The following is a 16523-nucleotide window of genomic DNA, read 5'->3' on the forward strand; positions in this document are numbered from 1 at the left end:
GATAATTAGATACAAAGCTCAGCAGTCAATATCACACAGAATAGTATTAGATACACGGCCCCGCAGACAGTATCACACAGGAGAGGATTAGATACACAGCTCAGCAGTCAGTATCACACAGGATAGGATTAGATACACGGCTCAGTAGACAGTATCACACAGGAGAGGATTAGGCTGTGTGCACACGCTGCGGATTTTGCTGCGGTTCCGCAGAGGTTTTGGCCGCTGCGGACCCGCAGCAGTTTCTGCTGCGGTGTACAGTACAATGATTCCCTATGGGAATCAAAAACCGCAGTGCAGACGGTGCGGAATTTTCCGCGCGGATTATCTGCGGTTTTCAATCCGCAGAAAGAATTGACATGTCAATTCTTTCTGCGGATTCTCCTGCGGTTTGCCATCTCCTCCATTGAGGAGATGAAAAACCGCAGGGCAAAACCGCAGAGCAATCCGCAGGTAAAACCGCAGGTCTTTTGACCTGCGGTTTCACCTGCGGATTGTACAAAATCCACGCGGATGAATCCGCACCTTTTCCGCAGCGTGTGCACACAGCCTTAGATACATGGCTCATCAGTCAGTATCACACACGGAGAGGATTAGATACACGGCTCCGCAGTCAGTATCACACAGGATAGGATTAGATGTCCATCAGATGGCCAAGTGTTTTGAAAGCGCAGGGAGCAGCTCCTCCTATGTTTTGAAAGTGCAGGGGCTGCAGCTGGTCGGGTGTTTTGGAAAGAGCAGCTTGGTCTCCAGGAGCTCATCCTGTATCCCTCTCCTGCAGCTGGTGTGTGCAGAGCGAACATCCAAGCCCTGTTATACTGGAACAGTACAGCATCCTGGGCTTGCAATAGAGTGTAAATGTAGCTAAAAGGAAAGCACTGAGCTCTAATAAGATGGCGCCTGGCCACACCTACAGCTGTGAATTGAGCTGCCCACAGAGGTGTGCCCAGTTCACAGCTGATGCTGCTGCAGTGATACAGATAGGGTCGGCAGCCGACTCTTGAGTCTTATGCCCAGAGACTGCCGTAAATGAGCATGGAAAGTGTCGTTCAGCAGCCAGAGAGGTAAGATGGCAGCCCCCAGTGGCTGCATTAATATAGTTAAAAAAAAAAACCATACACACCACTGAGTCAAGCTTAGGGGACAATATCTTTTTATACTATTTTCTTTTTTACATTAAATTATGAAAAAACACGGCACCTTCCCTTTAAGAAAAAAAATAGTCCCCAAATTTGGACAACCCTTTTAACCTCAGTTTAGCTTGATAACTGATACAGAGATTTACATGCCTGATTTTGGCTTTCACATAGTAATGTGAAATAATGACCCAAATACTGAAATGTGAAATTGGTTTTTGGCCATCCACATTTTCACTTCCATATTACGGCCAGAGCTTTCTCCTCAGTGGTTTTATTGAACCAGACTAAGATCACCAAACTTTTTTTTTTTTTTTGGTGGGCTACTGTGTTAGGTCGAGGTAAGGTAAAGGTGTTACCACTACGAGGATCTGTCTACATACCAACTTTGGTCACACAACATCAAATGTCAGACACGTGGCATGACCAAAATACCTGCGGATTTATATGGGCCTGTCTAAAACATGCTGCCAATCATCCAATGAATGAGCAAAACGCTTGATCGTCGGATGAAATGATTTTTAAGGTTGCTTAAAACTTGTAATTCTCGACAAAACATCATCCTGTGTAAACAGAATATGTGCTGCAGATAATAGTGATACACTATGGCTACAGAAGGATCAGATTATAGTTGGAAATCAGTCAGTCTAAACATGCTATTAAAAGACCACTGATCGGCTTGTATGTAGCCAGTCAGCCATAGTTTGTTCGCTGTAGGCCGGCTAGTGTAAACCCACCCTTTCCCCTTGTCTTCATCTTCTTCAATCACTCAATTGAACTTGATGGTCATGTGTCTTTTTGCAAGTAGGCGATATAGCTATGTAACGTGCTGTCTCACAACCTTCTTAACCTTTTAGAAAGCATTTTCTCTTTATTTATTGTACTCACTTATGTAACGCCATTAATTCCACAGCGCTTTACAGACAGTATCATCACTTTCCCTATTGGGCCTCATAATCTAGATTCCCTATCAGTATGTCTTTGTAGTATGGGAGGGATCAGTCACAGAATAATAGAATCATAGACATACACACAAACATGGGGAGAACATACAAACTCCTTGTAGATGTTTCCCTTGGTGGAATTTGAACCCAGGACCCCAGCGCTGCAAAGAAACAGTGCTGACCACTGAGCCGACAAAGCTACCGAATAGTAGCAAAATCCTAAGCAAGTCATAGCCGTTTGCAACTTGCATTGTGATCTATAATGGGAAGGTCATGTACAATTTGCAAAGGGTGACTAAAAATCAAAACAAGCTTGAAATTTTGTTGACAGTCGCAATTAGTGATGAGCAAGTATACTCGTTGCTCGGGTTTTCTCAAGCATGCTCGCGTGTCCTCCTGAATACATGTGACGAATGCCTGTTTGTTAGGGAATCCCCACATGTATTCTGCCTGTCTAGCTGCCGCAACTCATGCAGCTGCGTGGACACAAACTAAATCTCCGAGCACGCCAAAATACTCGGAGGACACCCAAGCAAAGAGTATACTCGCTCATCACTAGTCGCAATCAATTTCTGCTGTGTGTCAGTGCGGCTGCATTGACATTATTAAGGTGTGATGTTCCAATGCACCACTGCAATCTTCATAGCACACCAACAAAGTTACCCAAGCCAAAAACAGAAACTAAATAATGGCCCATCATGTCACTCACACTGCATTGGTTGAGAAAGTGTGTTGTTAGTTATAGTACAGTTTTCTACCATGTTCCTGAATATCAATGGAAATGTGGACATGTTCTAAAAATAGAGTTAAACCTATAATATTTCTCTAAAGTCCTAACCTGTTTTTGACTCTTTTTAAATAACTAAATTGCTGGGTTTTAAGTGCCAGACCTTAAAGTAATCTGAAATCCTATTAATCTTGTTTCAAGGAGTCTGACAAGTTTAATGGGAAAAGCCGATAAGCATCAGTCTGCGAGGATGGGAGTGGACTTTAATGTAAATACTTTTTTCCTGAATAGCCATAATGAAAACATGGCTGCAGAAACCGCTCCTTCATGAGAAAACAAATATATTATGCCTCGCATTTCATGTTTCATACATTCCAAGCCATTAAGAACTATGTGTTTTTGTAAGGAAAGCATAGAGCGCAACTTTAAGGGAAAATGTTCGGAATATTGAGAGTCTGGACAAAGGTCAGGGTCTAGCATAGATTCATTAGTAGTGTCAATGTTTCATTATTTTCTTCTTGACTGGCAGGACACACGTCTAAAGGCTTAAGAGCAACTTCCTGCAGCCAGTGAGAAATGATAAGAGGAATTCAGAGAAATGTGTGTGTCTGAGAATTAGGTCTGAACACAGGCCAAATGCTTATTTTTTAGATATAAATGTATATTAAATGTATAATAGTTTTTAAAGCAGCACCAGTATTGAGTGTATGTACAGTATCAGTATTGTTTTTTTAGAGATGGGCGAACCTGAACAGTAAAGTTCGGCGTCCGTACCGAACACCTGCTGTTCGGGGAAAGACACCGAACACGGACTTCACCAGGAAGTCCGTGTTACTGTTCAGGCTTGGCTGCCCAAACACCAGGTGTTTGCCACGCTGTCATGTGCATAGCAGAGCTGCAAACATCACTTCTTATCAGCGGTGAAATCATCCCCGCCAGTCAGAGAGCCACTGTTCTCAGGCTGTCAAAAGACAGCATGAGTGCTCAGCTGTGATCGGAGGTATAAAGTTTACCTCCGGTCACTGGTGTCAGCTGATGGGATTACTGATCCCATCATCCAACACTTGCTGCCGCTAATTACAGTGGAGAGCAGGAGCGGTGGATGGGAGTATTCATCAGCCGCTCCAGCTCTGTAAATAAATCATTTTTTTTAAAAACGGCGTGGGTTCCCCTGTATTTTTGCTAACCAGCCAGGCAAAACTCACTGCTGGGGGATGCAACCTCAGCTGTCAGCTTCAGCAAGGCTAGTTATCAAGAATAGAGAGGTCCCCACGCTGTTTTTTTAATTATTTAGAAAAACTATCTCTAGTTTTTTTGCACACTAATGACACAATTGTAGTTGCATACTATTGTCTAATTCAATACATTGCTTTACTGTTAAGACATTCATCAACCATTGGTGTTATTTTTCTCCCTGATTTACCTTTAGGACCATATTTTGTATAGTAGAATGGTGCAATTACTATACGTACAATAGAAATTATAGGGGAATTAGGCTGACAGAAGGGTTTTTCATCTGCACGGAAGACAATAGATAAAGCTAATAGTTCAAAAAATAAATCAGTTGCTTGTTATTGTTTTATGGTGAAATCTGTGTATTAAGAACTTGATTGCATTGGCTTTGGATATATAGTCAAAGCTTGTTAAAATGTATACAATAAGTGTTTTCACCTTGTCTTACAGATTGCAGATTTTGGCCTGTCAAATCTCTACCAAAAAGACAAATTTTTGCAGACATTTTGTGGCAGTCCTCTTTATGCATCCCCTGAAATTGTAAATGGAAAGCCCTATCGAGGCCCAGAGGTAAGTGGTGCCTGGTATTTTCAGAGATCGAGATAGGCTGCAGATAAACCTACAGTGGACTGGCACATCAGTCCATAAGGCTGCACATCCACATGTTCTTCTGTTGAAATTGATGGCAAATAAATTGTTGTAAATATTAGAAGGGTTGTCAGGGCTAATGTTATTGATGACGCATCCATTGGATAGGTCATTATTATCAGATTGATGGGCGTCTAAATACAGTGAACAGAGGTGTACAGTACAGCTTCATTCACTGTGTAGTGGCTGAGAATTGGTGCTTACAGCAAATGTCTTTAATCTGTATTTAACAATAGTGTCAAAAGACTTGTGTACTAGTGTATTCTAGACAGGTCCGGACAGGCCATCTGGCAATTCTGGCAAATGCCAGAAGGGCCTGTCTGGTTGTGGGCTGCCTTGTCTGCTACGTTGTTAACAGAATCGGTGTTCTCAAGACACCCATACTGATAAGAGTTGTGACGGAGCACAATGTTACTTACCCCAGCAGGCCACGGGTGTCATTAGAAATATTGGTCTTGTAGTAAATCCTCCTTTCTTCAATCCAGGGTAATATATCCCATCTGGTACATGGGGGCAGGGACAGCATGGGTCTGTGTCATTTCAAATGCCAGGGCTGAATTTCAGCCCCAGTCCGTACCTGATTCTAGACATGCTCTGATCTCTGCAAAGATCATTCTGTAAGGAGGGAGAGAAGGCGAGCCTTGATCATGACCTATTGTAATTGAACAACACTGTGTTAGCAACTGTGTATACAGGTGTTACCTTTCATGGTAATCCTAGCTGATGATAATGAGACTGCTGAAAAGTCTACAGCAATGACCAGAAAGTGTGAGTGTGGTGCAAGTAGTCATTGTGAAACTTGCAAAATTTCAGATTCTATTTTTAGTATATATAGTGATTTGAAAAATTTTAAGAAAACAAAGGAAAAAAAATTGAAAAAGAATGCAGTCAATTTAGAATAAAAAACAAATTTAAAGAGTTTAGACAAAATGTTATTTCCTGATGACATACCATATTCCCTTTAAAGATCACACTGCTTCTGATAATTCGGAAATGCAAATTTAACATGACAGTATATAATACTAAAACTCAAAAATGTTCCTTTTTGTTTCAGGTTGACAGTTGGGCACTTGGGGTACTTCTCTATACTCTGGTGTATGGCACCATGCCATTTGATGGGTTTGATCATAAAAATCTAATTCGACAAATAAGCAGTGGAGAATATAGAGAGCCAACCCAGCCATCAGGTAGGTACTTCATGGTGATAATGAGAATAATAATTTTAGTTGGAACTGTATGAACCTGTTTCAGTTGAAAGACTAATTTTTTTTATAGCATGCACTCAGTAAAAAAATAACTGTAAATATAAGATGTGCCTTATGACACAAAGGATTTAGCATTTTAATATTATTTTTCTCTGCAGATGCTCGTGGACTAATCAGATGGATGCTAATGGTTAATCCTGAGCGTCGAGCAACCATTGAGGATATTGCAAACCATTGGTGGGTTAACTGGAGCTATAAGACAAGTGTGTGTGACTGTGATGTCTTAAAGGACTCAGAATCTCCATTGCTTGCCAGGTTCATTGACTGGCATAATCGCTCCACTAATCGGCAGATGGAATCAGAGAACAAAACCAAGTGCCTTTCAAAACCATCTGAAGCATCTCTTGATCGACAGAGGTCTTTGAAGAAATCCAAAAAGGACAATGACATTGCTCAGGCATTACAAGAAGAAACAACCATATCAAAGAGGCCTAAGAGCATCTTGAAAAAGAGGAGTAACAGTGAACACCGCTGCCACAGTGCTGGTTACATAGAAGGGGTCATCAGCCCAGTATTGTCTCCTACATGTAAACCTGCCACTGAGAAAGTGCTCACAAGTCCATCTTCTAACAGTACAAGGGAGCTTGAGAAATCAATACTATATAGTTCAAAGCAGTCTACACCAATGCCAAAGAAAGGCATTTTAAAAAAGACTCAGCAAAGGGAATCTGGCTACTATTCATCACCAGAGAGAAGTGAGTCTTCAGAATTATTAGACAATGATGAAACGGAGAGCAATGAGACATCTCAAGTTGTTACAGAAACAAAACGAACAGTTTCTCACAGTCTATCATACAGGCGGAAAGGAATTTTAAAGCACAACAGTAAATATTCTAATAGCAACACAGACTCCTCAGTGGCTGGACCTGCCACAACATCACTGGAATCAATGGAGCAAGGTCTTGCACCAGGAGAAGGTCTTTCTCGAAGCTACAGTCGTCCATCTAGTGTCATAAGTGATGACAGCATTTTGTCTAATGACTCTTTTGAATTGCTTGAATTAACAGCCGGAAGACCAAACAGACAAAGAATACGTAGTTGTGTTTCAGCTGAAAATATCCTCTTTATTAAAGATTTTGAAGGACTTCCTAAAAGTCCTCGGCCTCAGAATTTGAAACGATACCGCAATCGCTTTGCTGACAGCAGTTTTTCTTTGCTTTCAGATATGGATGACGTCACTCAGGTTTACAAAAAAGCTTTAGAGATCTGCAACAAGCTTAAATAGTTACTGAGGGACTATAAGCTTTTATGGCACAGAAGTTACTTTGCTGACAGTGATAGTGGAGAGTGTCACATACTGTTAAACACGCCAAAACAATAGGAGTATTGGGAAACAATTCTTTCCATTAAAAGTGTGATGTTACCTGTGGAATACAGTGTTGACAACATTTGAGGAAACTGCTAAATTATGGGAGAAATATATAAAATACTCAAGTAGCATGACTTACACAAATCGGTAATAAGTTAGCCCGTTTTGACTGATTTTCTTTAGCCACTTTTTAGTTTAGAATGAACTGTTAGCATGCGATTAGCTCAAAATAGATTTGATCAAACAACAAAATAATCATTTATACCTTTTCCAAGAATAATAACATAATATACTCTCCTAAAGAGAGTACCATAAATTAAAGTCCCTTTGGCATGTTATAAATATATTAAAATGATCATTAAATCTTAGTTTCTTGTGCTGAACTATCAGAAGATGAGAACACTCTTGCATGTGTCCCTACAGTACTTTTTACCCTGTTTGTGGCAGTTCAGTGACGTATTGAATGTCTTACTGTTACCGTACATACAAAGCGAGTTTGTAAGTGACGTCTATGACATCCAGTGTCTCTTTATAGACACTGAGCTGCCACAATGCAAGTGCTGTAAATGTTGTCACCAGGATACAAGCATAAAAGCTTTTCTCTGGTCACATTTTGTACTTTATTAACAACTGAACATAAGAATAAGATCAATATGTTTGGGGTAAATGCACACTTATGGAAAGCTGCAGTGTAATATAGTACAGCTAAATAGATGAGATTTTAAAAATATTGACGTTTTCTACAGAAATTGCGTTGGAATGCGGATTTTGACATCTGCAGCATTTCATCTGTTTTGATGATTTTCTTTCAAGAATTTACCCTTTGCAAAGCGAATGTGGAATCCTCAGCAAATGAATGACAAAATTCCCATATTGCAGACTAACTGCAGAAAATTGGAAGGAAATTTGTTTTGCATTCAAAAGTAGGCTTAGTTTTAATACAATCTCTAAACAGCACTTTCATACAGCGCTTGTTGGAAGCGTGTGTATGGAACAGGCTCACGCAGCAAGCCCGACCCATACCCAACAGGTGGTGGCTGTGTATTACAGCCAGGACCTGCCACTAACAATTATGGGTGGAGCAGTGCTCCGACCGCGATTGTTAAGTTGTTAAATGCCGCTGTTAATCTCTGATGGTGGCATTTAGCGTGCGCCAATGTGTGCGCATTTCATTTTCTGCACCCATTGGCACGTCCGTGACTCGACCACGGGTTGCCGATGGGTTGTCATGATAGACGGGTCAGCTGATAACCCTTGTGCTTGTCATTACAGAGCTCCTTTGAAACCCTGCCTGTGGCCAGGCTTTAAAGGAGACCGTGATTTCTGCTAAATTCAGAGATGCTCTCTCATCGCTGTATACAGTACAAGAGATCGGACCATCACATCCCCTAAGGGGGCTAACAATAACGGTAACAAAAAAAGAGAAAAAATTTAAAAAAAATTAAAATTTCACCCTTTTTCCCACTCTTTTGAAAATAAAAATATTTTTAAAAAATGCACATGCGGTATCGCCACTTTTCAGAAAAGTCAGATCTATCAAAATATAAAAACAATTAACCCGATCAGTAAACACTGTAAATGTAAAAAAATGTAAGAACGCCAAAGTTTTTTTGGTCTCCGCAATTCCACAAAAAAAGGCTGTAACAAGCAAACAAAAATTCACATCTATCCCAAAATGGTTCTAATATAAACGTTGTATTGCCCGGCAAAAAAATAAACCATTATTATGGCTCTATTGGTCGAAAAATAAAAATGTTACTTGTCTTGGAAAATGGCAAAACAACCCCAATCCCCAAATTTTTTTTCGAAACCTCAGATTTTTCATTACTAAAATATTGCAAAAACTGGACATGTTGGGTATCGCCGTAATCGTTTTAACAAGAAGAATCACATCGCATAGTCATTTTTACCTTAACTATTCTCAAAAAACAATGTCAGAATTGTGTTTTATCACATGCTACGTAAGAGCTTATAAACATGATGCAGGGGTTATCACTACTTTTACATTGTTGTTACCTCTTTGTGGTTTTATTCACCTTGTAGAGCATATATGCTTTGTAGTAGCAGATTATCAGAGGCGGATTGCATATTAAAGGCGACATAAATCTATGTTTTATGGCTCTGAGTGTAAGAGCAGACGTTAAGAAAAAGCAGACGGTCTTAGATTTATAGGACCCATTATGACTTTTCATTAAAAGTTTAAAATATAGCTGGAACCTGCCAAATATTTCACTGCCACAGTTGGTGTTTTTTTATCATGTCTGTTTTCAGAATTTATGGGATTCTTAAAAAAAAAACCCAATCCATTAGAAAATGTAGTGACAGGTGCCCAACCATTTTGGTATGGGTGTTCCCTTCTTTTATGTTTTCCTTAGGATCTAAAGCATATTTGCAAATATATGCCAAATAAAATTTGAGAACGCCTAGCTAAAAATGAAAGCGGCACTCTCCTTGGTTGAGTTGTAGCTGAGACACACTTCCAGATGTATTTCACATGAAGAACCCATTACAACCATTTTTGTTGGCAAATACTCAGTGGAGCATACAGTTCACATTTCTTTGCTCTCACTGTCAGCAAATAAAAGATCTGAAATATTTATGGGTTCAGAGTAGGATATGTGACCTTGGATCAGGCTGTTTATAAAATGTTGATGGAAGGGGCTCATGGCAAGTAGAAAAGCTGCATATGTGGAATGTAACGGGATGTCTGTTCAGAAATGGGATTGAAATGGTAAGTGGAAAGCATAAAGATGGGACCGGAAGACAGAATACGTAGTACAATTATGGTGGGTCTATGACAGGTATTAGTTCTGAGAAAGTGATTAAAGTAACTTCTGCCATAAAAGTGCTCAGTGGCCAACTGGATCTCTTGAAAACATGCGCGCTTTGGATAACAGGCCTGGGCAAACGATATGCGGAAACTTGTATTGCACATACTAATAAGAATCTATTCACATTAGTGCCATGGTGTCTGCTATTAATGCGGTGATCTGGGACTTTGGGATTCATGGTTATGGGGCTAGGAACTTATCGCAAGTAGTTATTAACTACCTGCCTTTTTTGATCTGCGATTTTCCATTCCAGCTTGAAGATTCTCCTGCTTCTTGTTGCATTACGTTGTCAGAGTAGTGTTTTTTCTTCCGTCCTGTGCTGTCGATGGGCATCACTGCCGATGCCATGCTGATTGACAGCCAACTCCCTGCTCCGTTCATGGAACCGACTGTCGATGAGCATGGTATTCGCAGTGACTCTCTGTTCACTGAGCAGACCAGAAGTGAAAGAGGTGCTCTGTTGACGGTAGGTAAATTGAAGCCTGACAATCTCCGCCTGCGCCGGGATACATCATCACAGGGCACAACAGGCAGATATCTGTTTTGCCTCATAGCTAAAAAAGTAATAACAAAGTCCTTTATGACTCCTTAAACAGCTATGACAGATTTATATTGAAACGGACACTGGCAAAAACAATGCTGTGGTCTACGCTGTCCACTGTAAAGGAAGAGGAAACCAATGAAATGGAGACTAGCTCTCGAATATAAGATTTAAGTGATTATTAATTCTTCCTGAGTAAAATAACTAGAAAATCTTGCACAGGTGGATCTTTGATAATGTTTAAAATATGTATAAATCTGGTTACATAGCTGTATATGTCATAGTTGAGCCATCTTTATTGTCTGGAAATGTAGTATAAAAGTATCTTGGCTAACAAAAAATATCCACTGCCCTGTCACTCAAAAAAGGGTGCTTTTTTGAAATATATTACCACCATTTATGTTAGATCACAACATATGATGTCTGAGGCCTGTGGGTTACAATTGGCCCCAAGTTATTTTGGGGCAATCACGTTTTTTATTAATATTGGCACTTAAGAAAATTTTTATAGCCCCATAACATAGTAAATGATAAATTTACGGCAACAACTAGCATCCGTTTTTTATTGATGATACAGGAACAACTTTTCATGGTCTACTTAAGACCTTTGATTTTACATGACAGCTAGAGACAACAGATGTGTGACAAACCATTATTCTTAATCAAATATATGGAGTAACCTTATTTTCTTGTAGTCATGTTTACGATAATTTTATAATTAAGATGTACTTAAAAGTATTTTATAATTGGTTTTAACTTTTGTATTCTGCGCATATTGTGCCCTTTCACTGTGTTTTTTGATGTTCGGTCAACTGGGCATATTTATGGTATTTATTGTGTTTGCTGTTTTGTATGGTTTATGTCATTCTCGTGTTCGTCGGCATAATAAAATGAACAATTCTAAAGCAATATATAGTACTTTGAGGGCGGGATCGAGTGTTGCATATTTGTGGACCTTATGTCCATCGATTTCTTGAATGAAATTCACAGCATTTCTGCATTTAAAATCTGTGCATAATTTCTGCACTTAATCGCGCAGTTTTACGTGCATTTTGTTACCGCGGAGAGAGAAGTTAGCACGCTATACATTTTTACAAAAGCAACTCGTAAAGCCAATTTACACACGGATTATGCACAGAAAAAAATGCATCGTGTAGATGAGGTTAAGTTAAAACTCATCACTTTGTCAATAATATAAAATGCTGCAGAATTTACGTGCAGAGAATCTGCGCTTAAAATGAATGTGTCACCAGGTTTTTGCTATGTGATCTGTGATCACCATAGTTTAGGAGCAGAGACCCTAACTCCAGCGATGTGTCACTTGCCGGTCTGTGTTTTGCTGAATCAAAACAATCAGTGTTTTATCAACAGGAGATTATGGCTGCAGGACAGCTGGCCTCGTGCATCCTAGTCCAACCACATCCCCACCAGTGATTACCAATATCACTCTAAATTCCACACAGGAAGCTGCCAATTAGCGGTTTGGGTGGGGTTATACAGGGCTCTGCATTCCAAGCTCTGCAGCGGAGAAAACTGTGACTCTATCACAACTGCTGCACCCAGTAAACTAAGTGATACATCACTGGAATTAGTCTATGTCCCAATGCTGCTGTCAGATTACATAGCAAAAACCTGGTTACAGATTCCTTTTAAAGGTCTCGCCAAGTATGCAACGTGTGAGTATAGCCTCAAAGGTTTCTGATGAAGATCCCTATGAGAGCATATGGATGTGATAGAGAAATCCCCTGCTCAGGACCCTTGTTTATGAGCTAGAATAGAGAGCGTCACACAAAGAGTGGCTCTCACACGGGCAGACCAAGCACGTCCATATAGTCCATGGCTAGATACGCTTTTGACTGACTTACATGCAATACTACATTTTCCCCTGCTGCCTTGCTGGGGATAAAAGCTGACTATTGGACTTGCTTAAATCCAAAAAGGCGTCTTCATGAGAAGTCCTTTAACTTGACGAGATCTTGGATTTATTAGTACAGTACTACTATATTTAAAACTGCACTAGTTTGGGACAACTGTTGTGGTTGTTAATGGACTTTACAGCGACAGTGTAAGAATTTATTCATAGATATAGATTTTGTTTGCTTAGATGCCTATAAGTGTAACGTGTAATAAGTGGATACTATTTTCTATATGCTATTAAAATTCTCTAGGATTTTCTATATACTTGTAGAATACATGGGGAGAACTATACAGTAACTAGAGGCCATATTTCCCCGATGAATGTATTCTTTGTAATGTATTTCTGAAAGGTGCATGCTACCAAAGAATTGGTACTCTGTACAGACGGCGTTTGCCCAGGCCTTTTGTTTTTTTTTTGGTAAGTGGATTTTTGTGAATGAGCAGCAATTTAAGTGCTTATTGCCTAACTGGAAATGTTATTTAGAGACGTACTGGCATGTTTTCATTCCTAGAAGACATAAAAAAAAAAAAAACTTGACTGCACATTACTAGCATTTGTTATTTTATTTAATATTTTTGTAATGCAATTGTGATTTTTTTTTTAATTTGAGTCTGCCTTTTATTTATTGCTCTTAAATCAGTTTCAAAAGTATAATATATTTGGTATAATTTAATTGGTGCAACGTTCTGCCAATTTTTGGTTTATTAATTAAAGTGGAATTTGTACTCAAGGATGTTGCCTAGGAAGTGTTAACCGCATAAATGTTGGTATTTTTTATCTGATTTTTATATTGAATAAAATACCACGATTACTGTCTTCGTTTGTCTAAGATATTATTTATGCAATAAGTGCAATAGCATTAATCTGTATTTAAGATGCACATACAATTTTGGAAACTGATAATAACTTGGTCATTAGTACTAGATCATGTTTTATACAAGTAGATGTTTCATGGAGTATGTGTGAAAAAATAAAAACTGGACACTTTTTTTGTGTACTTGGCTACCAAAAAAATCCAGAGAGAGAGATTGACCACCTCCTAGAGGAATTGGTAACATACGGTTCAGCCTCTTAAGGTTTGATAAAAGTTGCATTTCATGGTGTTGGCATGTAGCTCAAATTGTGTTCTACTTTTATAAACCTACGACACAAAGTACAATTGCAATCAAAATTATTCATTAACCACCGCAAAGTAGGTTTATAAGAACAATTTACAAACTTTCTGCTGTTTGCAATAAACCAAGAACAAAAAAATTTCCAGCTCAACACAACTAATATAACAAGTGGTTTCTCCAAATTCAACACCAAATGCTGTTTTTAATGGCAACTACAGTCTCTGAATTATTCATCCCCTGATCAGAATACCTCATAAGGGCACACAGTGGCTAATCAGATCTTGCCTCAAGCACATCTATCGCTAATAAATAAGGGCTTCAATAGTTATATCAGGTGTGCTTGAATTAAACAGAATCATAGATCCCAAAGTATTCAAGATTTTACCCCAGAATTCTGGGGTAAAAAGTTTTGAAACGTCACACAATTTTGATGCAACGCGAGGCTGTGTTTAAAATTTTTCACCTTTTGGCATTCCCACTCCATTTTTGCACAGCTAACTCAAAATGGGCAGAGCTGTAGTGGAATGTGGCAATGGCTACCCTCATTTAAATTAATGAACAACAGTAGTGTTCACTACACCACAAATCTTACTCCATTCACAGACTGGAGTAAGATTTGTAGGGCCTTTTAATGAATCAGGAGTGTCTGACTCCAGCATGCACTTTCATCAAAACTGCCATAAAAAATTACTGTAAATCACATGTTCTTAGTTCAAGAACACTGGATACACTAGACGTGGCTGAAAACAGAAGCTAATACCGGCTGCCATTATGCCATTATAGATTCCTGGAAGGCAAGTGGTCAAAAATACTTGAGTGACTTCAGAAGACCTATATCAAGATTTGCTGACAATATGATTTTATTTTTTGACAGGGAGGATTTGATGTGCCAAATTTTTTAACAGGTATCATGCTTTTAACACCAGTATGTTTTTTTTTATTAAGATCAGCATAAAGTACACTACCCAACATCCCTACAGTCCCTATCCCTATTCCCTTTTGCACACTTGCTTTGGCAAAACTAATGTGTTTTTAGTCCTGCCAATAAAGCTTCTTTGAATTTGAATTTGAAAAGTACACCGGTCTAAATAAATGTCTCCCACTGTATGACCTCATCATTGGTTCTGTTGACATATCACTGACAAATAAGGTTTAGTTGCTGCAAATTAATTGGAGACAATCCGAAAAAATCAATATAACATTTAGCACGTCAAAAAAAATGTATGTTTTGCTAGAGCTTTGTTGGAGTAGGTAGTTGGATGCTCAATTGGCAATGGCATTAAAACAAAAAGTGAAAATATGGAAACAAAAGCAAGGTGAATAGAAGGAAACAATGCAGGAGAAAACACATGATGTTAACCCCTTAGCAACCACTGATACACGTTTTAACGGCGGCAGTTAAGGGTACTTATTCCTCAGTGGCCCTTTTATTGGTGCTGAGAAATAGGGATATAGCGCCCCCCAGCGTCGAAAAAAATCTCCGGGGTCTCAGCTACCATGATTTCGGTCGGTTTTTACCGACTCCAGTGCCTGCGACTGCAAACAAAAAAAAAGCCTGGCATCCTATTTATTTCTCTCTCCTCTGATATGATCTGGCACATCAGAGGATAGAGAAATGGGGTCCCCCAAGCCCCTCAGTACCTTTGGTGTCTCCCGGACCCTCCGGCTGTGTCCCCCATCCCTCTGCATCGTCTTCCGTGAAGAAAATAGCGGGTGCATGCGCAGTGTGCCCGCTGAGATCTGCCGGTCGACACCGGGCAACAATAGGAGATTTCTCCTATTGGTTCATTTTGATCACTGTGATAGACCTTATCAAGGTGAACAAATTAAAAAAAAAATAGTAAATCAAACCCCCCTTTATCACCCCCTTAGTTAGGTAAAAACAATAAAATAAAAAAAATGTATTTACTAACATTTTTCCATTAGGGTTAGGGTTATGATTGAGGTTATAGTAGGTGGTTACAGCTAGGGATAGGGATGGGGCTAGTGTTATGAATGGGTCACCGAGGAGGATAGCAGGCCCAGGCTAAGCCACAGAAAATCAAAGAGGTTGGTAACTAAGTGGATTGCAGACCCCTGATCCTATCCACACAACTAGCAGCCGTGGAACGTACCTACGATGATCCTAGACGCCTTGGCAGAGCCAGAGAGCTAACAGCCTAAAGCAAGAAAGGGGAAATCTAAACTGCCCCGGAGCAGACCCCAAAGGAATAGATAGCCCCCAAACATATATTGTCGGTGAGACAAGATAAAAACACAAACGCAAGCAGGAAAATAGACTGAGTAAATGATGGGGTCCACACTGACTAGACAGGACAGGAAAGGAAAGACACTGTCTGCAATAACGCATAAAACCCTGCAAAAAGTCCAACACATCTGATGCACAAAAAACACTGAAGTCGCACGACTTCGCCCCCACTATATCAGCACTCTGGTATATTCTGAAAGCAAAGCAAAAAGAGACCAATATAACAGGGGATAAAACAAACTGGCACAAGCAGTAACATATGGGTGTTGATTCAGCACAGCCCCAGCCGGAGCTGGCTGACCCGCACAAAGCAGAGATAGACAAAACCAGATCAAATGCAAACAGAATAGCAAATGAACCACTTAGCTGAACCATGCAGAGACAGAGCAGGAGACATCAGACCTCAGAAGGCACAGGAAGAAAATCAGCAGGGATAGAGAGAGTCAGCAGTCTTAAATCCCAATCTGAAACCCCAGATCTCCAATCGTCATCCTCATAAGGTGGCCAGCCTCTGTCAATCAGATCAGCTCCACTACCTCCAGTAACCACCAGAGGGAGCCCAGAAAGAGAACTCGCAACCCCTCTGTCAATGTGACCAGCTCCACTAC

The 16523-nt window shown here is 39.8% G+C and overlaps 1 protein-coding gene across 1 annotated transcript in view; it reads left to right on the forward strand.

Moving 5' to 3' along the window:
- The window catches only part of NUAK1 (NUAK family kinase 1), a 179085-nt gene extending 165717 nt beyond the window's left edge, over positions 1-13368 (forward strand). The window contains exons 5-7 of the mRNA XM_073556955.1: positions 4491-4610; positions 5743-5875; positions 6052-13368. Coding sequence (XP_073413056.1) covers positions 4491-4610; positions 5743-5875; positions 6052-7178 — 1380 coding nt within the window. The 3' untranslated portion in view covers positions 7179-13368. The remainder of the gene's footprint in view (positions 1-4490; positions 4611-5742; positions 5876-6051) is intronic.
- The last annotated feature ends 3155 nt before the right edge of the window (positions 13369-16523 follow it).

Source organism: Dendrobates tinctorius, unplaced genomic scaffold (assembly GCF_039654945.1).
Source record: "Dendrobates tinctorius isolate UK_male_01 unplaced genomic scaffold, ASM3965494v1 ptg000241l, whole genome shotgun sequence".
Taxonomy (NCBI): Eukaryota; Metazoa; Chordata; class Amphibia; order Anura; family Dendrobatidae; genus Dendrobates; species Dendrobates tinctorius.